Genomic DNA, 27,547 nt, shown 5'->3' with positions numbered 1-27,547 from the left:
CCAACAAACTAGGGTGTACTGTCTAAGAGTAAGTTTGTATTGAAAACCAAACAAATGGACTGTGTAAATAGTGTTGCTCATAGCGCAAACGCCTGGCAGATGGTGCTATTATTCCTTTTACGTCGTTTGCCATCTGATGACAAACTACGTAAGATGAATAACAGCGCCATCTGCCGGCCGGTTGGGCTATGTCGCTCACAATTCTCCAACAGTGAGTTGCAATATCTTGCGGAACTTGAACAGGTTGCAAGGAGACCGATAGGGGGAGAGGATCGCCCAATTTGGCCCACAAGTTATAACCATAACAGGCTGAACACCACGCAGAGGCTGCTAGTTTATGGGACAGGTGGGGATAACAAAATAAGACCAAAATGCGTCAGAAATTACACCATCCCAGAATAAAACACTACTTAATCAAATGTTTTACTGTGTTTACTGACCTTGGTTTTGTCATCATAAACCCACTGCTCTGTAACCACTTTCATTACTTACCCAAAGCACCACCTGATCATCATCAGTATGGACCTGAAAAGTTGCCATGTGAAGGGTGGGACTGCAGAATCAGGGCTCAAACTAATACATGTGTGCTGAATAAATACATCAATGACAAAATAAAAGTCAGCTCTTATGCGTTCAGTAAGGGTCAGGGTTATGGCAGCGTTTAACTTGATGTAGTCCTCTGTAGCTCAGCTGGTAGAGCACGGCGCTTGTAACGCCAAGGTAGTGGGTTCGATCCCCGGGACCACCCATACACAAAAATGTATGCACGCATGACTGTAAGTCGCTTTGGATAAAAGCGTCTGCTAAATGGCATATTATTATTATTATGTGTGTGTCAAAACCACCAGCTACATTTAATGACACCAAATGGGCTCTCCACACAGTTGCTTTATAGTAATGAATGAATGTAAATAAATAACAACCTGCAAAACAAAGTTCTGTACATCAAGTTTCATAAAAGCAAACAGTTACATTTTATTGAACACTGTGGAAGACATGTAAATATTACAGATAGTGTTTAAAAAATAAAATAAATACAAACAAAAAAATAAAATCCCATAGGGATATAAAAACGTTGTTTTTCCTTAAAATTATCCATTTAGCAAAAACAATTTTAGTACTAGAAGCCTCATAAATACAAACATGTTCTAAAGTCTATGTTCCCTACAGATTACCTGGTTCTTATATGAGTAACATACATTATCCAAACTTAAAATCAATAATAACATGTCATAAGTAGAAAATACTCCATCTTCAATTGTCTAATGGTCAAAACTGTTTACCATTGGATATCTGATACAATATTAACAGATCTGTTTGCAGCATGTTACTTTTCTAATCCTGAGTTAGTCGAAAATAAAAGCATCAGGCTGTGAGCGATCCATCAACTATAAAGCCACTTTTGTATTATAACCATGGGTCGCATATCTTGAAGTTGCTTTAGCAAAAGATCAGCACCATCGGAAAAGGTTTTGTCCATTACAATCTTCACATTGTTCACGGATTGAAGATTTTGAGGATTTCTGAAGTCTACAAGGTTTTGACAGGCTCCAATAACTTCATCAGGTGTTGCGCACATAATATTAGCGGTCTTCTGCTTAAGGGTACGCTGCCGTTTTAATGGCAACTCAGTCCTTGAACCTCCACTCATTTTTCTTTTGGGAGTGTGGGTCGATGGTGAAGTTTCCAGGAACTTCAGCAAAGTGTCCAGTGCAACACCACCCTTGGTTTCTTCCTCTTGAGAAGCGGTGGAGCCCTGGTCCGAAGCCTCTGTCAACTGGTAAACTTTATCTGCCGGACGATTTCTCAGAGTCAACCTTCTGTCCGGACAAGCTAATGCTCTCCGCTCTGATTTTCGGGGGCAACCCCTCTTTTTGACCTCTGAAGTAGGATACTGGGATTCAGAACTCTCATCAGTTGACAGTTTAGCCTCTGCTTGAATGTCACCATCCAACGCTTCTTGCCTCTGACAGTTAGTCTCTGAAGTCTCAGGTTCAACCTCGTCAGGGTCGGTCTCCTCAGAGGAGTCTGTTGACATACCCTCGGATTTGTTTGCATCTTTGACTCTTGAGCGTGGGTACTTTTTACAGAATATGAACTGGCTTCTCTGATCCTCTATATATTTCTCGGTGAGGCCATGTGTGGTGTAATGTCTGAATATATTCCGTTCAGCCCATTCAATTGTGTCGCAGCCTTTTATCATGCATGGGTATTGCAAAGATACTTTTTTGGTGCACATGGCAGATGCCTCATCCATAGATTTCAGAGAGGGTTTTCCAAAGCTAGTCCAATGGTCGAGCGATCCGTCCTCTTTCTTCTTAGTGTTTTTCTTGTTCAATTTGACTGCGTTTTCAATGTTCTCTTTGCCATTGTTGGGATTGACGCATGTTGTTCTCTGTTGCTGTGTTCTGGGAATATAAATTAAATCATGCTTTTTCATCTCATGACGAAGAAGGTTTGACTTTGTAGTGTAGACCCGGTCACAGCCATCATACCCACACTTAAAAGTCTGATCCACACTGCCTCTCTCAGAGATGTTTATTTCCTTGTGAAAGTTTTTTATGTGGTCAATGTATTTCTCCAAAGAGGTGAAGGAGAGTGTACATTCTGACCGGTCACACTGGAATGTCCCTACATTGATGCTTGACATCATAGCGGTGGTTTTATCGCGAGTGAATTTATGAAGCAAGAGGTAATGCTGCACCAAGGTTGTAATCCCTGGAAATATCCTTGAACAGTCTTTCACTTGACATCGGATTTCATTATTCTTGACTTCAGCAGCTTGTTCACCAGTGATATCAGCCTTTTCAGTATCAAGGTCTCCTGAAGACAGGGGAAGGGATGACTGATGCATAGCCCTAGAGTGTAGGATCAGATTTTGCTGGATGGTAAAGGCTGCAGCGCATCCTTCATGAACACAACGGTAGGGCCTATATGGGCTGAAAGAATTGTCAGCGTCACACAGTTGAAGCCCCAACCTTTTCTGAACCTTTTCTTTCCTTTGGAAATGAACCTCATCTTTGGAAATTGTGTTTTTTGAACAACTTGCTTTTTCTGGTGAGGGTTTCACAGCCTGGCTGGAAGTCGCCTCTGTTGCATGGCTAAACGATTTAGCGTCGGAACGTGCTTCTGGCTCTTCAACAGTGTCACCTTGACCGAATTTTTGCTTCAACACTGGGGTGTGGTTAATTTGTGGGGCTGTCTTTAATGTCTCAGTCTTGGTATATCTGGTCTTTGATGGTGATTCTAATTCGTAAAATGACTTGTCCAAGTCCTCCAAGGTATCTTGTGGTGATTGCACTCTCTCAACTGTTAATTGATGCATAGAATCCTCTTGAACTGCATCTCCTGCTGTAATGACCTCAGAGGACTGTGCATGTCCCTCTTGATTTGTGCTTTGAATTGGACAGCCAATGTCAATATCAAGTGGCTCTTGTTTGATGAAAGTTGACACAACTGAAGATTCAGTTCCATGACTACTCTCTACCTCTGTTCCGATATTGGTGTTGCTTGACCTTTTTTTGCGATTTCCGACCTTTAACTTGTTCATCTCTGCCTGTGTCAGGTGGTGGACTTTTTCATAGTGAATTCTTAGGCCTGTGGTTCTGGTAAATGTTTTCGGGCAAATGTAACAAGGATATGGAGAGAATTTGACTGGGGTTTTCTTGAGTTCCTCAATCATCTCAATGGTGTAATCATGAACTCTACCAAGGTGTCTGAATAATGCCTCTTTTGTCATGAACCCATATTCACAATAATCCATTTCACACTTGAACGGCTTGGGGCCATTATCACGATTCTGGTCTTCCTTCTTGACAATCGTTTTTGTTGTCGTGCTTTGATCACTATCTTTTTGCATGACATTATAGCTTGAGATTGTATTGCTTTGGCTGCCACTGTACTTTGAGGGACAATTTTCCTGCAAACTTTTCTCATGTGCAGCTTCAACTAAATCCAACATTTGTAGGGCATTTTGAATTTCTATAACCTTGTCGTCTTGACATGCGGCAAAGGAAGTTGCATTTGACCTTTTTTCAGCAAGACTGCCATTTGACTCCTCATCCTTCTGCTGACTACCAGCATAATTCTTTGACTCTTTCAATTCTATCCACACTTCTGCTTTATTTGGGTTGAGTTTGGATTGTCTACCGGCCGAAATTGAAGGAAAGGTGCTTGATGATTGAGAATCCAGTGGTTTTTGGGTTTCCTTTGGTGCCAAATTGGAGGGATTTCGTGTGGAGAGATTACCAACAACCTCCTGTGGGAATTCACCATTTAGTACGTTGTATATTGATCCGGTTTCGGGAACATTTGGGTCATTGAGAAAGTCGAGAAATGACGTAGGCAAATCAGCCTTTAAGTCCATTTCAACTAATGGTTTGCACTGGGAGCGTTTTGAAAGATGACCTCCGAGAGACTTTGTGCTTGAGAATTCTCTAAAGCATCTTCGGCAGATGACTTTGCCATCCTTTATGATAGCAGGCCATTTCGTTCTCTTGCTGAGTCTGCAGCGTTTGACTTTCTGTATCTCATGATCAGCAATCTTCTCGCCTGCAGGGATAGCTTCAGATTCTGCATGAGTGTCCTCATTGTACGATACATCTTTTTGGATAGAAGCATGCGGACTAAGAATCATTTCATCTACAGATCTGCTCATCTGATTCTCATAATTGGGTGATGGAAGATGGGTTACGTCCTCCATGTTGGTCATCTCCACTGTGTTTCTTGGTGCTACTTGACCATCATGGCTCACTGCATTGCTTGGAATGTCTATTGATGCCCTTGAATTAAGGACATATTCATTTGGGACATATGAAGCATGAGAACCTCCAGCTGACAAATTGTTACCTTCTTGGGTAGACATACTGGAATAGTGTTTTCCCATTAGGGAAACATCAACATTATCTACATTAACCCCAGAGTTAATTATTCCATAGTGTTGTTCTCCATTATCCAGCATAAGAGAGCTTGACACATATTCCGACATCTGATTCATCAGACTTGACTCTGATTTAATGGGTTGGATGGTACTATCAAGCATATTTGCTGGTGTATGTTCTCTGCCCCTTTCTAATGGTTGATACGGTTCTGATTGCCAAGGAGTTATGCTCTTATTGGGGTATTCATTCAGATGGAAGACCTCTGCATAGCAATTGTTCAATGTAGATGTCCATTCGTCACCCATCTCGGACTGCATTAGCCCTGTCTGGTTTGGGGGGGTTTCTCTGCTCCTTTCTAATGGTTGATACGGTTCTGATTGCCAAGGAGTTACGCTCTTATTGGGGTATTCATTCAGATGGAAGACCTCTGCATAGCAATTGTTCAATGTAGATGTCCATTCGTCACCCATCTCGGACTGCATTAGACCTGTCTGGTTTGGGGGGGTTTCCCAAACGGGGCAAATTGCAGGTACATTTGAACATGCCACCGGATATTCAAACTGCTGTAATCCAGTATTTCTGCATAGTGGTGCTTGATGAAGTAATGTTTTGTCCTCTGGATCCTGTGAAGTCTTGTTCACAGATGGAACTTTTCTCGAAGTTATTTTGACAACTTTCTTGTACTTCTTAGCCAGTTTCCAGTCTTCAAAAATGTCTGGATGGTTTTTCTTTACATGTCGGGAGAGACTTTTGGAGGTACTGTATTTGCGGTCACATGCTTCAAGTGGACAACTATACTCATCCTCATCTCTACCAGTTATTGCAGGAGTGTTTTGATAGGGATGTAGAATAAATGGGGGTTCACTCTTAATTTCTGGTGGAGGAAAGGCCTGTGGTAACACTTTCTGAACAGCTTCAGTTGGTATGTTATTCAGCTCCTCTTTTGGGCACTCTTTCAAGAGATTGGTTTCACATTGGGGATCCACATGATTTGCTATCATTTCTTGGCGTGGGACGGCAGGAGATAGTTTTGCATTCTCCAATCCCAGCTTAGTTTTGATCAGTGGAACGTAACACTTCCGAAACTCCTTTCTGGGATTGACAACAGAACTGCTCAACATGCTCTCGACTGAATGTTTTATTTTCATTGGGCCGTTTGGGTTCTCAGGAGCTGTTGACGAACCTGATTGAACTACTTCTTCCGTCACATAATCCTGTGCAGTCTTCTGATCTAGATTGACAGAGGCAGAGCAGGTTTCCTCTTGCCTAGTGGAGCACTGGGTGGAAGGTTCCATTTCAGGTACAGGATGGTTCTCACTTGCGACGGGCATTTCATTAGTGTCATGGTTCTGCTGATGCAAATTTAGCTGGGACTGTGAATAGAAAATATTCCCACAATTAGCTATTTTGCAAGTGAATGTAAGGTAATGTTGTGCCTCATGATCATACAACAGGTAGGCCTCGTTGAAAATCCTTCCACAATTAGGGAACATACACTGTGACTTAAAGTCAGTGTGTTGTTTTTTGTGCATGAGAAGTTCCGAATTGCAGTGGAAGCTGGCTGTGCAATTCAGCTGTATGCAATAGTATGGCTTAGCGCCACAGTGCATTTTCAAATGATCATTGAGATGTCTGGCATTCACAAACTGCCGACGGCAATACTGACACACAACCTTCTGTCGTTGTATCTCCAGAAAACGTGTTGCTTCCTCGTCATTCTTGTGGGCTTTTACATGTGTTACAAGACTCCGAAAAAACTTGAATACCTTCTGACAGTATGTAACAGGGCAGACACAATCCTCAGTAAATTCTGCTTCATATCTAGTTTGTACAGGCTTTGGAGGACTGACCTTAGTTTGTACAGGCTTTGGAGGACTGACCTTAGTTTGTACAGGCTTTTGAGGACTGACTTTGACCGTTTCAGCACTTTTGCGATTTCCATCCAGAGAATAAGCATCATTTGGGCTGACAATGGTCTCTGCTTCAAGCTTCACCACAGCGCCATCTTTAAAATTATTACAATGACTACTGGTGGATTGCGTTGGCTTGGGCAATTTCCTAGTTGCTTTCATAGCAGCAAGTCGCTCTTTGCAAGACTGCTTCACGTGTGACGCTACATGTGGCTCAAGGATCTCCTTAGTGTCAAAGCTGTCAGCACAAATCGGACAGGTGTAGACCCCATCTTTAAAATGCTTCTGTGCATGGCGGACAATCCTGTGGCCAAGGAACTCTTTGTCACATAGAACACAATACTGCATATATGCTCGCCAATTCCTAAATCTTGCCGATACAAACCCTTTCTCCCTCAATTTCTTAGCTTCCCTATTTTTCTCTTTTCCATCTGCAATTTCATTCAATTCATTCGTAGTGTTCAAAATAAAGTCCTCAAGGTCTTTGAACTCTGGACCTTTTTCTGCTGCATCGTCCTCAAGTCCCTCATCCGTGTCATTGAGAGTGTCGATGGATGACACGATGGATCCCTCCTCACCCATCAACGCCAAACAATTGCGCTTCAAGGTTCTCCAGTCCCAGAACTCTGGATCAAAAGGCCACTGTGTCTTCAAGGCCAACAGTAACTCGCAGCGTAGCGAGTTGGGTACTGGAAGATTCTCGCCCTCAAGCTTTTCATCAGGTTCATTATAGAGTGATTCAACAGCATAATATGAGTCCACAGTAGGCTGAAAGAGGAACTCTGTTAGTTGGCATGCCCGTTTCACCTCAAAATCAGTAGGCAAAAGGCATGAAATCGTTTTGCAGATGGTGGTCCTGCTGTCCATGTTGTCACTGGATGCCATTTGTAGAGCTTGAATGCACATTTCAATGCACACCGGCAGTCCCACTTCTCCGACCTGAGAAAAAATAAAGCCAAAGTCAGTCATGAGAATATAAATCGCTACATGCTATATCCAAGCAGTAACCTATACAATTTTACACATTAAAGAATTTCACCTCCGATTGGATAACCTTGATGAGGAAGAGAATATGACAGACGCTCCTGGAAAGCAGAACCAACTTTCTGCATTGACCAAGAAATGCATCAGCTGAAGACTCTGACCGCATTAAAAGCTTGCTCCAGAATAGTGTGAGCTCCCTGTAAAAATAAAAGTATATCATCATTGGTCTGCCCAAGAGATAACAGTTTGTCGTCAACAGACGACATCCATTGGGAGATTGGCTCACTTCTATTTTTCCCCTTCCATACTAAATGTGCTACTACTTTTCTAACTCTGTAATATGATCATTACTTAGTATTTATGTACCTTTTTTCTAAATGTTTTTCTTTTTTATTCAGGTAAATACCAACTGAATATGAAATTATATGAATTTGTATATTGTACCTGTAACCCCCACCCCACGGGAAAGAAAATACTAAATAAATACACATTTGGTCACATCCACATTAAATGGAAAGAGGGTAGTACTCACCAGGCACAATACACATCTCCCTGGAGAAGCTGCCGCTCAAGGAACGCAGAGCACAAACAAAGGGCTCCTTTTTCATCCCCATCTGACTCCAGGTTACAAATCATCTCCAATCCATCCTTACAGTCTACCTGCGCGATCTGGCCCGGAGAAAACATGTCATAATTATGGTATTCCATTGCCACCCACAGTTGATCATTTTCCATCAGGGTCATTGTTTTATTCATCGTTATCAAACTGGACTTTGTCATTTCATTTCTTCATCAAATCTCCATCAGTGTGGCTCAGTTGGTAGAGCATGGCGCTTGCAATGCCAGGGTTGTGGGTTCGATCCCACGGGGGACCAGTACGAAAATGTATGCACTCAATACTGTATGTCGCTCCGGATAAGAGCGTCTGCTAAATGACTAAAATGTAAAAGACAAGCCTTTGTTCAGCCCCCTTTTTTGAAGGCACTTGTCTGTTAAATGACTTGATGTAAATGCTATCCACTCACCTCTTGCATGAGTTGTTCTTGTGTTTTTGTCATACACAGGCAAACAAGGTATGTCTGCTTGAAGTTCCCTTTTCCTTCGTACTCTGGATACTCTGAGCACATCTTTGCTAAGACAGCTGCTTGCTCTGCTCTATTCTGTTTGATAAGGTGCTTTATTCGCATATTAAGGAGTGTGGGACCTTCCATTTGCAGGAACTCATGAACTGGGGAGTAGAGAAAGAACACTATTACAGATAGCACTACTAAGCGGTCACCACAACATTTAAACCAGTCATCTCACATGTACAAAGTTATTGCAAAAAAAAACAACACAGGTAGGCTAAAACTAACCTCTGTCAATTTCAGGTATCTCATTAGACAGAATGCTGCACAGAGTGGTGTTGGTCCACATGCCAGGCTCCTGTGCCATAGCTGATAGCATGTGAAGCTGTGTGTTCCCATGTTCTTGCAGAAGGCTGTGCGCCGACTGTAAAGGAGAGCATATAACTTTAAACTTTTCAGCTATACAAAAACAATAATAATTTAAACACAGGCCTAGATTATCTAATTATGTCAAACAGGGTTTGTTATATGTGCATGTTTCAGATAAAGGGCTTCATTTTTTCCTTTCATTGGGTCACCTAGTCATTATTTTTCTAAAGATAATTGTCAAACGTTTTTTTTATAGGTTCATTACATACATTGCTGTTCTATGCAAAGTTGAGCAAAAGAAAAATAGAGCAGCATTGGAGACTAACCTTGACAGAGGATTGGAACTCCTCCCATAAGGCACCAGGGACACTCTCAGGCAATGAGAGCAGGAGCTCCATACAGCTCCTGCAAGTAAAACAGGGTCATTCAATGAGTTTGTTTTGGTTCATGCTAATGATGCTACAGTTGTGTGCAGATTACTAAAATTAAAGAAGCACTACCCCCTTCTGCCACAGCTCTAATTTATTTATCTTGTCAAATTAGTGGGGCATGGTACCGTTATATTGGTCACTAGCGCTAGTCAAACTGGAACGCTCACTGTCATGTAACAACATAGACCATCTGAAATACTACACAGCTGGTTCCATGAAGCATTCATGCATAGAAATCAGATATTGACGTTATCTTTGAGTACTCACAGTGCTAGGTTTTCAAGTACGAGTGGCACATTTTCACATTCGGAGGAGAGACAGGAGGTTGCCTTTGCATAACTGAGTATGGCCACCGTGTACACCTCCAGTAAAGGCAGTGGCTCCTCCTCAGTCTTCCATCGACCTGCATGTTCCACAAGGATCTGCAAACAAAATCATGGCATGCTCTCTGAGTCTCGCATGAAGTGTGGCAAGCTGATTAGTGCCTGCTATTAAATGAGTTTGTCTTTTTTCAACTAGCCAACGCCTTAACAATTACCATACAAATAGCGTAATTGCACAATTGCATTAATTATTAGTCCTCCTAGGTAAATTACGCTACATTCCATTAAAATAGCAAATTGATAACAGCTAATAATAGAAATCCTAGTGCAGTCTCCTGTCAGAATATTTATATAAATCACCAATGTCATGAAGACTTTGTTGGACTGCTAACAACCTCTTTACATCTGTGAGGGTCTAATTTTCAAAAAATGTAAGATTAACCAACATAGCTAGACGACACCAGTGTAAAGTACTACTTAAGTAGTTTTTTGGGATATCTGTACTATACTTTACTATTTATATTTTGGACTACTTTTACTTCACTACATTCCTTCAGAATATTTTACTTTTTACTCCATACGTTTCCCTTGACACCCAAAAGTACTCGTTACATTTTGAATGCTTAGCAGGACAGGAAAATGGTCCAATTCACGCACTTATCAACAGAACATCCCTAGTCATCCATGCTGCCTCTGATCTGGCGGACTCACTAAACACACATGCTTTGTTTGTAAATTATGTCTGAATGTTGGAGTGTGCCCCTGGCTATCCAAATATTTAAAAAACAAGAAAATGGTGCAGTTTGGTTTGCTTAATATTTTAAATGATTTATACTTTTACTTTTGATACTTAAGTATATTTCATTAATTTCATTTACTTTTGATACTTAAGTATATTTTAAACCAAATACTTTAAATACTTTTAGACTTTTACTCAAGTAGAATTTTACTGGGTGACTTTTACTTTTACTTGAGTCATTTTCTATTAAGCTATCTTTACTTTTACTCAAGTATGACATTTGAGTACTTACTTTTGATACTTAAGTATATTTAAAACCAAATACTACTAGACTTTTACTCAAGTAGAATTTTACTGGGTGACTTTTACGTGAGTCATTTTCTATTAAGGTATCTTTACTTTTACTCAATAACTTTTTCCACCACTGCTAGACGAGCAGTATATGGGACGCTGCTTTGACTTCTAAGCCGGGCTGCTGAATCAAGGCTATAGTGAGGGACAATTGGAATCCGTGCAGTAGCCTACAATAGGCCGAACCACACTCAGTAGTGAGTGGAGGATGCAGGCCTAATATTCACAATTGAGAGTGAGACATGCTTGAATACTACAAGTAGTGACAATATTTTCCTTGTCTGTCGTCCCTTCTCCCAGTCAAGGAGAAGCCTAATCTCTGCTCGAATGAGTGTGGCTCTTCTATAGCTACACTCTGAAAGGGCGGTGATATGTGAATTCTTCCATAGTCACTATACAGTAGATAGTGTAAAGCAAAGCGCAGATAATTTTCTACCAACCTTTGCGTGGCGATACTTCATAAATTCCTGACTTGGAAGACAACACGTCTTCTAAACGTCCATGTCTAGTTGCAGTGGGTTCGTTTGAATTTAGAAAAGGCTCCGTTATTAAATTAAATTGATTTTTAGCTCCATGAAGTCATCCAACAATGTGTACGCCGCCATATTGTCTATTTTAAATCTTCTCATTGATCGAGACAGGCGAGTGTCATCATGACATGCGGTACTTCGGGGTGGAAACCCACCTGTCTCAATCAATGTGAGAAGATTTGAAATAGACACCTTTTTTTTTTTTACTGCGTTGTTGGTAAAGGGCTTGTAAGTAAGCATTTCACTGTAATGTCTACACCTGTTGTATTCGGCGCTTGTGGGAAACAAAATTTGATTTGATGGCGGAGCACACATTGCTGTTGGATTACTTCATGGAGCAAAAAATTAATTTAATTTAATAATTTTCTACATTTAAATGAAACCCCTGCAACTAAATATATAGCTTTAGAAGATATATTTTCTTCCAAGTCGGGAATTGAGAAAGTATCGCCAAGGTTGGTCCAAAAATTCTCTGTACTATGCTTTACATCAGGGTTTCACCAACTCGGTCCTGGAGCCCCCCCTGGGTGCACGTTTTAGTTTTCACCCTAGCACTACACAGCTGATTCAAATAATCAAAACTTGAAAATGAGTTGGTTATTTGAATCAGCTGTGTAGTGCTAGGGTAAAAACCAAAAAACGTGCACCCTGGGGAGGCCCCTGGACCGAGTTTGGGAAACCCTGCTTTACACTACCTATAAGAGCTGTATGGAAGCATTCACATATCACCGCCCTTTCAAAGTGTAACTAGGTCTTCAAAGTGTGGCTAGGCTTCAACTCAGGCTATTGCTAAATGTAGCTTATCTTGGTATTTCAATGCATTGCCTCTCCAGCACAAAATGTACAAAAAATTATAATAATTGAAACCACAACACTTGATAACACACAATCTTGAAGTGACCAGGTTTTTAGACAGTTGCAGAGAAAACCCTATTTTTTTTGTAAGAAAATATATGGTACAAGGCTATCTCATGTGTATATTCTTACTACTCTGTGTCAGATGATTAACCACCATTGCAGTTTTATCTCCAAATTTGACCTGATAGTATGAGATTGGGCTTCATACATCATCACTAACATAGTCATCCCCAGCTTCCAATTGGCTCATTCATCCCCACTTCTCTCCCCTGTAACTATTCCTCAGGTCGTTGCTATAAATAAGAATGTGTTCTGAGTCAACTTACCGGGTAAAATAAGGGTAAAATCAATCAATCAATGAATTCATCACTTCGCACAGAAGGGGTTTCAAACAAGGCCCAGCAGGTTTGTCATACTATACACAAAACAGAATAAACCTACCCACAGACAGGCTGATGAGTTAATATTGCTTTTCTAACAATTAAAACCCATGCATACGTAGTTAACCTATGATTTGCATGAAAATAAATACTACCTAGCTATTTGGTAGGCCAGGCCTATACAGAATACTTTTACAGGCACACTCAATATTGATCCACTAACACAATGGACGAATGGAAAAACGATAATTTGCCTTAATTTCTAGTTAAATGTGCACATTTACATGGATGAAAGACGTTTCGTGTAATGCAAAACCTAAAACACTGGTGCATTTGAATGCAAGTTCGCACAAAAACCTAGCTATCTCTTCTCAGCATGAAGGAGCCTGATCAACTCGCTAACTAGCCAACATTCATCTAGCAGCTAGCTAACATCAACTAGCAGGGGAAAATGAGTGATGATAGGATATAATTCCAAAGTAAGAGATTAAACTACATATCGGAAAACACTTATGTATATAGTTTACTAACTACAATAATCAAACAGTAAAACAGGGAGTAATGGTGTGTGTTTTTATATATGTTCTGATGTGGCTAGCGCGAGTTAGCTAGCTAGCTACATTGTTGTAGCTAACGTACACGCGCATCATCAGCCAGGAAGCTGGATGGAAGGCTGCAAAGCAGCTAGGATGGGTTGTTGGAAAAACATGCTGACCTGGCAGAATTCCTGGCAGAAACGCAAAGAGGCGTCCGACGGTGATTCCAGGTTTTCTTTTAGTGTTGTAGTCAATTCCTGGAACCGTTCTCGGAGCCGCTCGATAGCTTTTCTTGTGGCATATTCCTTCTCTGTCTCTCCCTCCGCCATCTTCACAACACAATCACGACCGCGTACGCACAGATGTTACGCTGCCAGAATCGCACACGCACACGCAAAGGGGGGGAAGGGAGAGACGAGGGACTGCCTAAAAACACGCCACTTCGAAGAGACTTTTCGTAGCAGCTTAGGAGAGCATTTTCGCTAACCATAAGGGATGGATCGACATTTACAGAATGGTTACCGTTAGGAAAATGGTGGAGGGTCATTCTTTTTCCATTTCAGTCGAGGGGAGGGTTTAGTATAAAAAAAAAAAAATCTGGTCCAGGGGAGGGTCATGTAATTTGCAATTGATGAAATGTCGATATTTCTCAGTGTTTTACAATGAGTTGCTTATTAGGCTATATATGGATGTGTGCCTGATGCTGCCACTCATCGATGATTCTCCACTGGGCGAGCAATATGAATTGGGCCTATAGGCTATTTGTGTGGTCTCAATCAAATCATTCATAGGCTATAGGCTACGTAGTGCATGCTTGGAGAAGCACAGTGCAAAGTGATATTTCTAAGATAGTGGCTGGGATGGTGTAAATACAACTAGGCTGCATTACACACTGCAATGGATGTTCCAACCCTGAGCCCCAGCATGCTCTTGCTGATCAAAAACGTTTTTGTATTCTGCCTAACCAATGGCTGTGCTGTGTAGTCTACGGTGGCAGTTCAGGGGGAGAGTCAAAGTTAATTATTATCAGGGGGAGAGTCCGAAAATTATTTTTGCCTATGTTCTGTTCAGTTTGAGAAGGAGTGCGTGAAGCTGAGAAGGAAGACGGGAGGTCAACTTTGATAGCTTGCTACTACTATAATTGATTTAATTAACAACAATATGTTTATTGCCTATGATGTATTTATCAGAGTTATTGACCTCACAATAAGCCAGATTCAAGTAACTGACATTGTGGTGCTCAATCTTGAAGCAGGAGCCGCAGCAAAATGAATCAGAAATGGGCAGTTCATGGTGCTGAAAATAGGCAAATTCCAGTAGGCATAATTCATTTAAACCGTCTCCATTTTAATTAGTCTTTACTAACAACAAGAGGGCTTTGTGTTGGAGCATATTTCTTCCTATTTAAGAAATAAGAGGTAGGCCTACCTGTTTGACAGACGAAATTAGGCTATAGGCTGCTATATCCATAGATTTGTCGGTCAATTCCTCCACCCACCATGCACTCTTTAAATAGCCTACCTCTGTGTCAGTGAAGGGCTGTTAAGTTAAAACCAAGACTCAAATTGAGGGGGTATGAGAGGGTATGCCATAGGCCTACCTTTTATTAAAGAAAATGGCAAAAAGCACAGGCCTACCCCTTGTTAGCTTAAGATTTAGAAGAAAATAAAATGGATCTGATTATATAAAGGGATCTATAACAGCGATTTGATCCGCTATGCTTTATGCTAGAAACAAGCTGTAAAATACCAGGGAAAGACTAGACTCTGATGCATATGGGAATATCATTGTTTAGTTTATTTGACATTAAGAAGCTGAGCTACAACCTTCTATATCTGAGAAGACAAAAAATGACTTTGCTTGGGAAATACTCTAATTCTGTCGCTATCAATTGATTAAGCTATTAACTTTCTGTACAATAGAAGGTGTTTAAACCCAGACAGCTTTTAGGGAAACACTTGTGACCTTCTCTTGTTGGGTTAAGCCACGGAAGAAGAATAGACAGCAGTTAAAGCTCACATTTTTCTGCATCGGTAGGCCTACTCTGTCTGGGGTGAAAAGGTAGGCTTAACTTTTGAAAGTACAATGCTCAGATTGCTAATGACGTCTCAGATTTAATTATTTGCAAACAGGGACAATTTTGTTGCAAACAAGACAGACACACTGATTTGGCATTGGAAAAATATGATAAGATGAACACATAGGCCTATCGCTCTGTCCATTCTTACCCTGTAATTTCGGTAATTTGTGTGGTATTAAAACATATTCTTCTAATATGTAAAATGACGTAGAATTGCATGAAATGTATATAAAAGGCATTTTTTTCACGGACCTGCAAATACGTTGATAGATTCATGCAATGCTTTTACTATAAAGGAGATCTTTCTACCCCTACTCTTGTCCACGGTGGTCTGCGAACCCACAACCTGCAGCCCTGTGTGCTATCAGAATTCCTGCATTGCCATGTAATGCTTATAGGATTAAGAACAGTTTCTAAAACTGCATATCTAAGGCTCTGGTATGTCCAAGAAGTTAGGGAAAACGGTTTACATATTCTCTGCTATCCACTTTGTTTTAATTATAATTTTGGGTATAGGGAAGGGTCACTAGTTGTTTTTTTATATTTTGCTGAAGGAAGAGCCATCCATTTCCGATTTCCTCCATGTAACCCTTATTATAAATAATGTTCACTCCCTAACCTTTTTCCTAACTTTAATCTAATTCTCAGACCCTGCTGAGTACGTTCTAACCTGCCACAAAAAGTCGTGGCTGTATTGAAGTGGCGTGTTTTTAGGGAGTCCCGGAGAGACGACCATAGGAAAGCGCTACATTGGTGTCACCCTTAACTACAACCAGTTAGCAAGTCATACATTTCCGAGTTTCCTAGTTCTGACTAGCACGTGAACACCAGTATTCACCCCCCTTGGCATTTTTCCTATTTTGTTGCCTTACAACCAGGAATTAAAATAATTTTTTGGGGGGTTTGTATCATTTGATTTACACAACATGCCTACCACTTTGAAGATGCAAAATATGTTTTATTGTGAAACAAACAAGAAATAAGACAAAAAAAAACTGAACTTGAGCGTGCATAACTATTCACCCCCTCAAAGTCAATACTGTGTAGAGCAATTACAGCTGCAAGTCTCTTGGGGCATGTCTCTATAAGCTTGGCACATCTAGCCACTGGGATTTTTGCCCATTCTTCAAGGCAAAACTGCTCCAGCTCCTTCAAGTTGGATGGGTTCCGCTGGTGTGCAGAAATCTTTAAGTCATATCACAGATTCTCAATTGGATTGAGGTCTGGGCTTTGACTAGGCCATTCCAAGGTATAGTCTCAAATCTCTGGAAGACTGAAACAGGTTTCCCTCAAGAATTTCCCTGTATTTAGCGCCATCCATCATTCCTTCAATTCTGACCAGTTTCCCAGTCTCTGCCGATGAAAAACATCCCCACAGCGTGATGCTGCCACCACCATGCTTCACTGTGGGGATGGTGTTCTCGGGGTGATGAGAGGTGTTGGGTTTGTGCCAGACATAGCATTTTCTTTGATGGCCAAAAAGCTTAATTTTAGTCTCATCTGACCAGAGTACCTTCTTCCATATGTTTGGGGAGTCTCCCACATGCCTTTTGGCGAACACCAAACGTGTTTGCTTATTCTTTTCTTTAAGCAATGGCTTTTTTTCTGGCCACTCTTCCATAAAGCCCAGCTTTGTGGAGTGTACGGCTTAAAGTGGTCCTGATCTGTACTTCTCCACAACTTTGTCCCTGACTTGTTTGGAGAGCTCCTTGTTCTTCATGGTGCCGCTTGCTTGGTGGTGCCCCTTGCTTAGTGGTGTTGCAGACTCTGGGGCCTTTCAGAACAGGTGTATATATACTGAGATCATATGACAGATCATGTGACACTTAGATTGCACACAGGTGGACTTTATTTAACTAATTACAGTGAGGGAAAAAAAGTATTTGATCCCCTGCTGATTTTGTAAGTTTGCCCACTGACAAAGAAATGATCAGTCTATAATTTTAATGGTAGGTTTATTTGAACAGTGAGAGACAGAATAACAACAGAAAAATCCAGAAAAACTCATGTCAAAAATGTTATAAATTGATTTGCATGTTTAATGAGGGAAATAAGTATTTGACCCCTCTGCAAAACATGCCTTAGTACTTGGTGGCAAAACCCTTGTTGGCAATCACAGAGGTCAGACGTTTCTTGTAGTTGGTCACGAGGTTTGCACACATCTCAGGAGGGATTTTGTCCCACTCCTCTTTGCAGATCTTCTCTAAGTCATTAAGGTTTCGTGGCTGACGTTTAGCAACTCAAACCTTCAGCTCCCTCCACAGATTTTCTATGGGATTAAGGTCTGGAGATTGGCTAGACCACTCCAGGACCTTAATGTGCTTCTTCTTGAGCCACTCCTTTGTTGCCTTGGCCGTGTGTTTTGGGTCATTGTCATGCTGGAATACCCATCCACGACCCATTTTCAATGCCCTGGCTGAGGGAAGGAGGTTCTCACCCAAGATTTGAAGGTACATGGCCCCGTCCATCGTCCCTTTGATGCGGTGAAGTTGTCCTGTCCCCTTAGCAGAAAAACACCCCCAAAGCATAATGTTTCCACCTCCATGTTTGACGGTGGGGATGGTGTTCTTGGGGTCATAGGCAGCATTCCTCCTCCTTCAAACACGGCGAGTTGAGTTGATGCCAAAGAGCTCCATTTTGGTCTCATCTGACCACAACACTTTCACCCAGTTCTCCTCTGAATCATTCAGATGTTCATTGGCAAACTTCAGATGGGCATGTATATGTGCTTTCTTGAGCAGGGGGACCTTGCGGGCACTGCAGGATTTCAGTCCTTCACGGCGTAGTGTGGTGACTATGGTCCCAGCTGCCTTGAGATCATTGACAAGATCCTCCCGTGTAGTTCTGGGCTGATTCCTCACCGTTCGGGCGGCAGGTAGCTTAGTGGTTAAGAGCGTTGTGCCAGTAACCGAAAGGTCGCTGGTTCTAATCCCCGAGCTGACTAGGTGAAAAATCTGTCGATGTGCCCTTGAGCAAGGCACTTAACCCTAATTGCTCCTGTAAGTCGCTCTGGATAAGAGCGTCTGCTAAATGACTCAAATGTAAATGTAAATGTTCTCATGAGCATTGCAACTCCACGAGGTGAGATCTTGCATGGAGCCCCAGGCCGAGGGAGATTGACAGTTCTTTTGTGTTTCTTCCATTTGCGAATAATCGCACCAACTGTTGTCACCTTCTCACTAAGCTGCTTGGCGATGGTCTTGTAGCCCATTCCAGCCTTGTGTAGGTCTACAATCTTGTCCCTGACATCCTTGGAGAGCTCTTTGGTCTTGGCCATGGTGGAGAGTTTGGAATCTGATTTATTGATTGCTTCTGTGGACAGGTGTCTTTTATACAGGTAACAAGCTGAGATTAGGAGCACACCCTTTAAGAGTGTGCTCCTAATCTCAGCTCGTTACCTGTATAAAATACACCTGGGAGCCAGAAATCTTTCTGATTGAGAGGGGGTCAAATACTTATTTCCCTCATTAAAATGCAAATCAATTTATAACATGTTTGACATGCGTTTTTCTGGATTTTTTGGTTGTTATTCTGTCTCTCACTGTTCAAATAAACCTACCATTAAAATTATAGACTGATCATTTCTTTGTCAGTGGGCAAACGTACAAAATCAGCAGGGGATCAAATACTTTTTTCCCTCACTGTATGTGACTTCTGAAGGTAATTGGTTGCACCAGATCTTATTTAGGGGCTTCATAGCAAAGGTGGTGAATACATATGCACGCACCACTTTTCCGTTATTTATTTGTTAAATTTTTTTGAAATTCAAATAAAAATCCATTTAAATTACAGGTTGTAATGCAACAAAATAGGAAAAACGCCAAGGGGGATGAATACTTTTGCAAGGCACTGTAGCCTACACTTTGCGTTGCCCATAAAAGGAACATCAGTCTAGGCCTATATAATGTGGTTGTATTCTAATAATGTTCCCCTCATGCATTCTAATACTACACAGAGTTTTGAAGTATTTTATTAAATACAATGCTTAACCTACAGCTTGTTAGGCTACATGAGGACATACATGTCATACATACATGTAGACACATACTGTAGATATATGGCTGCGTTTACACAGGCAGCCGAATTCTGTAATTTTCTCCCACTAATTTATCTTTTGACCAATCACATCAGATCTTTTCACATCAGATCTTTTCCAGGGCAGATCTGATTGGTCAAAAGACAAATTAGTGGAAAGCATATCAGAATTGGGCTGCCTGTGTAAACACAGCCTTCTAGGCCTACCTGAGACAGCTGTGTGATGATAAAACCCTGACTTTTGATCCATAGGCTATTGAGTGTGGGAGATAAACAATTTTTTCTTTTTTTGTAAAAGCATAAACATTGGTTTTACTCAAGGCGTCAGTTGCTCAAGAAAAGAAGCAGAGGAGAGAACATGTGGTAAAATACTGAAGAACATTTTAATGAGTATTCAATTCATATAGTAAAGTCTACATTTGATCAACCCAGTAGGCTACAGGAATATGACTTTATAATTGCGACAGTAATATATTAAGAGCGCTATAAATATTCTCAGCAGACTATCACCTTTTGTGGATCACATTGGCTGCGTTTACACAGGCAGCCCAATTCAGATTTTTTTCTCTCACAAATTGGTGTCACGACTTCCGCCGAAGTTGGTGCCTCTCCTTGTGCGGGCGGCTATCGGCGGTCGTCGTCACCGGTCTTCTAGCTGCCACCGATCTACGTTTCTTTTTCTATGTTGTTTTGTCTTGATTGTACACACCTGGTTCCCATCACGTATGATTAGTCCCCTATTTAACCCTCTGCTTCACGCATGGTTTTGTGCGTGATTGTTCTTTGTTTGGTGTTGTTAGTGGTGTGAGCTGTTATGTTTCAATGCGTGGAAATTAGATTTGATTGTTTTCCCGAGTAAAGTTGGTTGTGTACTCAGTTCTGTGTCCTGCGCCTGACTCCATCCTACCGCTGCACACTGACACCTTGACAATTGGTCTTTTGACTAATCAGATCAGCTCTGGAAAAAGATCTGATGTGGAAAGAGCTGATGTGTTTAGTCAAAAGACCAATTAGTGGAAAAAATATCAGAATTGGGCTGCCTGTTTAAACGCAGCCAATGATCTCTTAATATGTGATTTCTCTTAAAACACTTCAGGAATAAGTTGTGCAAAATACATAGTATCTGTTGCCAAGCACAGACTGTTTATGACTTATGGTGATAACAGGTGTTGCACCAACACTGTGTGGTTCGTCAGCTTGATGTTGTCCACCACCACCTGAGAGAGGAGGAGGAGGAGAAAAATAATCAAGAGAAAGAGAGATGGTTTGAAAAAACACATTTGGGTTCGTTTTTGTTAAATACATTTACATGTTATGTGTATGACACTAGGAATGTCGTCATGTCAGATGATCAAACTTTGTGTAGCTGAGGATATCAATCCCAACTCCTAACCTTTTCCCTTCTTTTGCAACGCAGCATGTGGCTTCAGAGGTGATGTTCTTTGGGACCAACACAGTTTTCTTTGACCGTAGTGGGGTTGGATAAGCCCTGGAGAAGCAGCAGCCTGTACACTGGGAGACAGGGACACCAGGGTTTGAGAAGACTTTGTTCTCCTTCAGTTTGCATTCCTCACAGCCCACTGTGAAGATAGTGAAGACATAAATTAATTGAAAATTGAATGAACAATCTGATCTGTAAACTTTATGCACCATGCACCGCCAATGTGTATCTCTCATCCTTGTAAGAACACACTTTGGCAATAAGGAGGTCATTTACCGATTTATATTTTCCAAGAACAACTCACTGGTCATTTTGACAAAAACAGTACTTTCACAGTAATGTAACACAAAGCTTACCGTTTGTCATGTCACTGTTTGGATAAGAGTCTGCCATGTACAGAAGAATGGACAGGATGAGGGATACTCCAATTGATTTCAACAAGCACATCATAGTGACGGGTGGCAATAACCTGACAAGAAACATTTATAAATCATTCAAAACCAACATATTCATCTCAGATATTGTGACAAGTTGATAACTGATAAACACAAAAAACAGCAGTAAAACAATACATTGGAAAAACAACATACTGAATGGAAAAGGCATTACCTGTTGTGTGTGTCTCTTGGTGGAAGCCTGTTCAGTACTCAGTGAAGAGCCTACTGCTCCCACCATGAACTTTTATACTGCTGTCCCTCTGCCCATGTGCTCAACCGTCATTAGGTAAACCCCTCCAACCTTATCAGTGATCTCTGTGTGTGAGGCATTGGCCACTTGGCTACATGCCTCATAATCCTTTAAATGAAAAAAGGAACTGCACAGCCGTCGAAAGACGAGACAAAACAAACTTCCATCCTGACTATGGATGGGAGCTCCTAATCCCTTAAACAGATGGGATGTTACTAGGTAACTGTTGTTATGCAGACGGGGGCGAGGTAGGGTCATTGGTTCATTAGTTGAACTTATGTTCATGGTCTTTTGCTTTGTAAATCATTACATCTAAAGTCATTTTTAATACTTTGAACATCTGACACAAAAGTGAAAGATTTCTCATGAAATGAATGTGTGCTCTAAATTAAGGTTATGTTGCGGTTACTGCTTAGAACTCTCTATGAACTGAATGCAAGGTAACATAACCCTAGTAACGCAAAGCAAAATGCCAATAAAACATTTGTAACTCCTCCAAATTGTCCCAGGGTGACTTGTCAATACAAACCTTTCATTTCCTTCCAAATAGGTAATTACAATAGGTAATGACAATGCATGAATGCTTGAAGAATAATTTCAGGAATATATCAATCTATCCACCTCTGAAAGTTGGAAATGTCAAGGATGAATATCAAAGGAGCAATCCGTGATTGCAAAAATAATTTTGGACTTTTAAATTAATTATATATATACCCATTGATTCTTGAATACTATAACTTATACATGCCTCATGAGCTTAGTTCAACTGTCGTACAACCTCAGAACCCAAAATATAAGCTTGTTATACTCCATTGTTTGTTAACAATGTAATTGTAAACAAACACTTTATAGTGTTGTTTACAATTACAACACAACTATAATGTTGATCATGGATGGTCAGTCCTTGCATCCATTGCTCTGTCTATGAATTTGAGTGGTTACATTTCTCCAGCCCCATCCTTCAGCTGTTTACCGAAACAGTGGTGAGGTGTACGCTTTGTTATTGTTTGAATTGCAGATTGCCCCTTTAAGTTGCAGTACTATCTCTTCATCTTTCTTTTACCTGTGTTTTTAAATCTCCCGGCCTGTGTTTTTAAATCTCCCGGCCTTGGTTGTGTTGGACACTAGGCCCTGGCAGATGTAACTCAATAAGCATGTAGGGTGGCACATGAAATCTCTGAGCTTTAAAGGCTCTTTTTAGCTTAGCAACAATGTCATGAGTCATAACTTTACTCCACTCTTACCGTAATTGTATTCCTGTATTCAAAATGTTAATTGTATAAGCTACTGTAAAGCATTAAGACTAATTGCTATTAGTATTTTATTACTTTTGTTTTTATTAACATATTGTCAAATAAATGCACTGTATGTACTTATTGTAAATGATCTGTTTAGAACTCTTCTGGATAAAGGCACACTACAATTGTCTCAGTTAGAATGAAACCAGCTTTTATTCCAAAATAAAATGTATTCATCATGTATAAAAACATATGGCTTCTTTAATATATTGTTTACAGCCAACCAACAATCAGCTCAGACATATCCAAGAAAGCAGTCCTATCTGCACTTGTTACATCGGAGCAGTTTCTTAAAGGCCTGCTTGAAGTCCTCATTGAAGCTGGTGTAGAGCAGGGGGTTGATGAGTGAGTTAACGTATCCCAGCCACGTGAGAAAGTCTGACACCTGTGCTGAGGCATGAAACACCTGGAGGCCCACCAGTAACTCCTTAACAAAGAAAGGCAGCCAGCATAGGATAAAAGCCCCCAGGATGAGGCCCAGTGTGCGGGCAGCCTTCCTCTCTCTGGAGGCACAGATCTGTGTCCTCTCATCACAGGTCCCCCGGTCCCTCGGTCCCCCGGTCCCACGGTCCCCCGCCGTCTGACTTACGCAGGTAGGGCCATTGAGTATATTTAGCTCTGTGTTTAACGTGGGGTCCGAGGCAGACTGCTCAGACGCACAGAGAGACGTTGATGCGACACGGCAGCTACTGAGGCATTTGTGGCTGCTGGCTCTCCTCTTACACCGGGCCCCCAAGGAGCTCCGTCTGTGGTACAAGGTCCGGGCTGCGATGAAGATCCTGTAGTAGAGGATGAGGATGAGGGCCATGGGGATGTAGAAGGCCCCGAAGGTGGAGTAGATGGTGAAGCCGATGTGGTCGTGCTCGATGAGACACTTGGTGTAGTTGCCGAAGTTGTCATCCCCGCTGTGCCTCCATAACAGAGGCGGCACTGAGATGAGGACGGAGATGGTCCACACGATGGTAACCATGATGGCGACGTGGCGCGGGGTTCTCTTGCAGGAATACTCCACGGCGTTGGTGATGGCCCAGTGGCGGTCCAGGGCGATGGCACACAGATGCAGGATGGAGCAGGTGCAGCAGGTCATGTCCACGCTCAGCCATGCCTCACAAACAACACATCCCAGCAGCCACTTCTTTGTGGCGATGTAGAGGACGCTAAGGGGCATCACCAAGATGGCCACCAGGAAGTCAGTGACAGCCAGAGAGCAGATCAGGTAGTTGGCAGGCAGGTGGAGTTTTTTTGTGTTCATGATCGCCAGTATGACTGCACTGTTCATTAAGGCAGTGATCAGGGTCACAATGCTGAGAAAGATCACAACCAACACCATATCAGTCTTTGGTTCCATTTTGAAGGAGCCTCCTGGTTCTGACATGCAGTTTTTTTAAACTCTTAGGCTCTAGAACTATCTACCATACTCCTCTTTCTCCATTACAGTACATTGGTCTGTGTCCCTAGTCCAATGCAGATCCTTTTCTCTCTCTTACTACCATGCTTTCCCTTATATTTGGAGCCACTGCGAAGGGGGAAAAAAACATTATTTTTGTGTTACAAAACATTGATTAGAGTAAATTATAACACGATACATGTTTTAGTTATTTGTATTGAAAATGTTTCAATTTCTCAATGAGTAGATCACTCAGAAAACCTTTCTCCACACGGTGGCAGAAGTGATCAGGGAATCAGTGATCAGTATTCACGGTAATATTGGAGGCAGTTATGCTTAGAATAGCATTCTAACTGTGTCACTGCAGCCTCATGACATCAATGTCAATACTCAGCATAAAGCTCTAAATGTTCAATTTAGGAGCATAGGGAACAGTCAGGCCTTTATTGTTGCCTACTTAGGAGTAGCTGGCTGTTTTGCATACAGGGGCAAATTGGTTTTTAATGAAGACCATGTTAAAAAGGACCAGTTTCAGTCAGTGAAACTTCCAAACAGCTGTTGATTTAAAAAACATATTTAGAGTCTGTCTTATTGGATAGCTGCAGATCACATTACTTATGCAAATGGTATTCTGGCTTTAGCATGCTTGAACAATGGACATACAGTGTATGTGGGATGAAATACAAAAAGCATTATTTTCATTCCTTTCATGGGCATCCCTGCTCAAACCACAACACAGGGACTGGTCTGTTACCGTTTTTCATTGGAAAGGCAATTATAAGCATTTCAAAATGTAAATATCTAGAATGTAAATGTCTAGCCTGACGTGTGCATCCATTGAGAGAGGGAAGCCTAATATGAACAATATTCAAATGGTTTCATGTTCAGCAATTTCCTTTTCAAATTAAGGATTTATATCTGCCACATGCAATCAGTGGTTCTTCAAATAATTGAATGGTGTCTTTATATAACTTTGGCATTTCAGCTAGTGGCTCTTCAAGTTTAATCACTTTGTTGACTAGAAATAGCCTACCTGTGCTGCCATCACATACTGTGGTTTACACTATTGCTTTGTCAAGGTAGCGACTGAGCTGAGTTATACACCAAAATAGTTACCATTTGGAAATCAATCAAACCCTGTCTGTGGGATAACAATAATGTTAATACTGTGCCACATACTCTGTGGAGCATTGTGTCCATAAGTGACTGGCGTGTGACTCAGCCATTCCGGTGCTAAAGTGATCAGTCATACAAGGCCATCACCCATTATCCCACTGCTCATACACAGTTCACTCATTCCCATTGATAAATATAACATCTTTGTGCTGGGTGTTATTTGACCTTTCCTCAACTATTTTTCATTTGCACATATTGAACATACAGTTGTTTTGACTTGTTGTCGTCTTAAAGTTTACGTTTGGGGCATGCATCCGTTGTTTTTCTATTATAGACATTGCAGCACCTGCAGCACCTGTACCTGGTGCAAGCTTGGGATGGTGTTGTTTGAGTTGGTCCTGATATCTCTCATTAAACTCAAGAAACTACTTTTGTAGAGGTTATTATTTACCATTTTCCTCTTGCAATGCCATAATGCATTCAAAGATTAGATGAAGAAGCAAAACAAAAGCATTAGAATTGGAACTGGTCCCTATTATTGACCAACATGTTATTTTATAATATGATAGCCTATGGTACACTAGCAAAAACTAATTAAAGGGCAACCAACATATATCAGGCTATAAATGTGGGCACGTACCTTCTGAATGGTTCGATCATCGTTTATCCATCACAACACATTTCGTCTCATCCTTTGAAAGTATCCAAATAAATGTTGTGTTTTGGTGATGGAACTCTCAAATGTGTCTGAAGTCGGCAATATCTTCTCAGGACGGGTCAGATGGACCTCCATCACTTCAGAGGAATGCAGGAGTGCGCACGGCACAGGAGTTTGGCATTGTCCGCGCGCCAAAGAGGGTGCAATTTATCGATTGGAGTGACTGTAGGCTTTCTCTCTCGTTCTTTCTCTCTCTCTCTCTCTCTCTCTCTCTCTCTCTCTCTCTCTCTCTCTCTCTCTCTCTCTCTCTCTCCCCCTCTCTCTCGCTCTCTCTCATTCCTACATAGCATGAGAAGTTAGCAACATGGTCACGTTTGCGCATTGGGGACAGACTGAACTTTTTTTTTGTATATGCATAATACAGTAGCCTATGTGTTCCTTTGCGCAGTGCACGCACATGCATGGAATTACTATAAATGAACATACATAGACTCCCCACAGGCTAATGCAGATTAAAATACTTGAACACCCATTGGCTATTGCACTGCAGTAGAAAATAAATTAAACCGCTTCAGTCAATAGGGTGCAACTGCAGCCCGAAATTCGGGTGTTCCTGTATGTGGGCATTCCTGCATCTGCAGAAACGCATCCCATTGGTGCATCCAATTGGTGCATCCCATTGGTTACTTCATGAACACCCCCCTTGAGCATCCCATTTGGTTCATGATTAATGCCCCCACTCGAGCACCCCATTGGTTCCTGTATAAACCCCCGCCCCCCCCGTCCCCCCGTCCCCCGTCCCCCCTCGTCCCCCTCGTCCCTGCCTCCTGGAGTCCTCCTTGCTGGGAGCAACACCGATAGACAGGGTCCTTTGCTCCTGCCTGCCGAACACCTGCCCTCACAGTCATAAAACAGAACTGCAGGAAAACAGTGCCCAACAGGCGAAGGACACTGTCTACCGGTCGCCCCCGCCTCCTGCTGGGAGGCTGGAAAGACACTGTGTGCTAGCTAGCATGCTAGTTAGCTAACTAGCACACAGTGTCGCTCCCGCCTCCTGTGTACTGGACTATTTGGCTAAACTATCGCACAGTGTCCTTCGCTCCTGCCTGCCGAACACCTGCCCTCGCCGTCCTTAACAGATCTGCGGGAAAACAGTGCCCGACAGGCGTGGACGAAGGACCCTGTCTTCCGGTGTACGGCTGGCTAGATACCGTCGTTGCCCCCGCCTTCTTTTGTAGGGCATCCAACATAATTGTGCATTAATGCCACCTACTGTACTGGAGCGCGCCCGCCTTCCACATGTCCTAGCTTAAATATTGACCATGCCCACATGCCCACATGCCGGAACGCCCCCAATTGCAGGCCACAATTGCACCCTTCTCCCTTCAGTTGCCTACAATATGCAGGTCACCGTCATTTACATTTTTACATTTTAGTCATTTAGCAAACGATCTTATCCAGAGCGTCTTACCGTAGTGAGTGCCAAC

The 27,547-nt window shown here is 41.8% G+C and overlaps 2 protein-coding genes and 1 pseudogene across 2 annotated transcripts; all 3 read right to left on the bottom strand.

Moving 5' to 3' along the window:
- Positions 1-950: 950 nt before the first annotated feature.
- Positions 951-13,864, bottom strand: LOC121539413 (zinc finger protein 292). The gene is made up of 8 exons (XM_041847895.2): positions 13,538-13,864; positions 9,909-10,063; positions 9,537-9,615; positions 9,130-9,265; positions 8,800-9,002; positions 8,307-8,443; positions 7,830-7,971; positions 951-7,729 (listed from the first exon to the last, which is right to left on the bottom strand). Exons 1-8 carry the CDS (start codon positions 13,685-13,687, stop codon positions 1,385-1,387), a joined length of 7,347 nt encoding a protein of 2,448 aa, XP_041703829.2. The 5' UTR covers positions 13,688-13,864; the 3' UTR covers positions 951-1,384.
- A 6,603-nt stretch (positions 13,865-20,467) lies between these two features.
- LOC121538838 lies at positions 20,468-21,577 on the bottom strand (annotated as a pseudogene).
- A 1,581-nt stretch (positions 21,578-23,158) lies between these two features.
- Positions 23,159-24,274, bottom strand: LOC121539769 (5-hydroxytryptamine receptor 1E-like). The gene has a single exon (XM_041848472.2). The coding sequence runs from the start codon at positions 24,272-24,274 to the stop codon at positions 23,159-23,161; it is 1,116 nt and encodes a 371-aa protein (XP_041704406.2).
- Positions 24,275-27,547: the final 3,273 nt, after the last annotated feature.

Source organism: Coregonus clupeaformis, unplaced genomic scaffold, assembly GCF_020615455.1.
Source record: "Coregonus clupeaformis isolate EN_2021a unplaced genomic scaffold, ASM2061545v1 scaf1128, whole genome shotgun sequence".
Classification (NCBI taxonomy): domain Eukaryota; kingdom Metazoa; phylum Chordata; class Actinopteri; order Salmoniformes; family Salmonidae; genus Coregonus; species Coregonus clupeaformis.
Note: the sequence above shows the minus strand (reverse complement) of the source record. Positions and strands in the feature narration are given on the sequence as shown.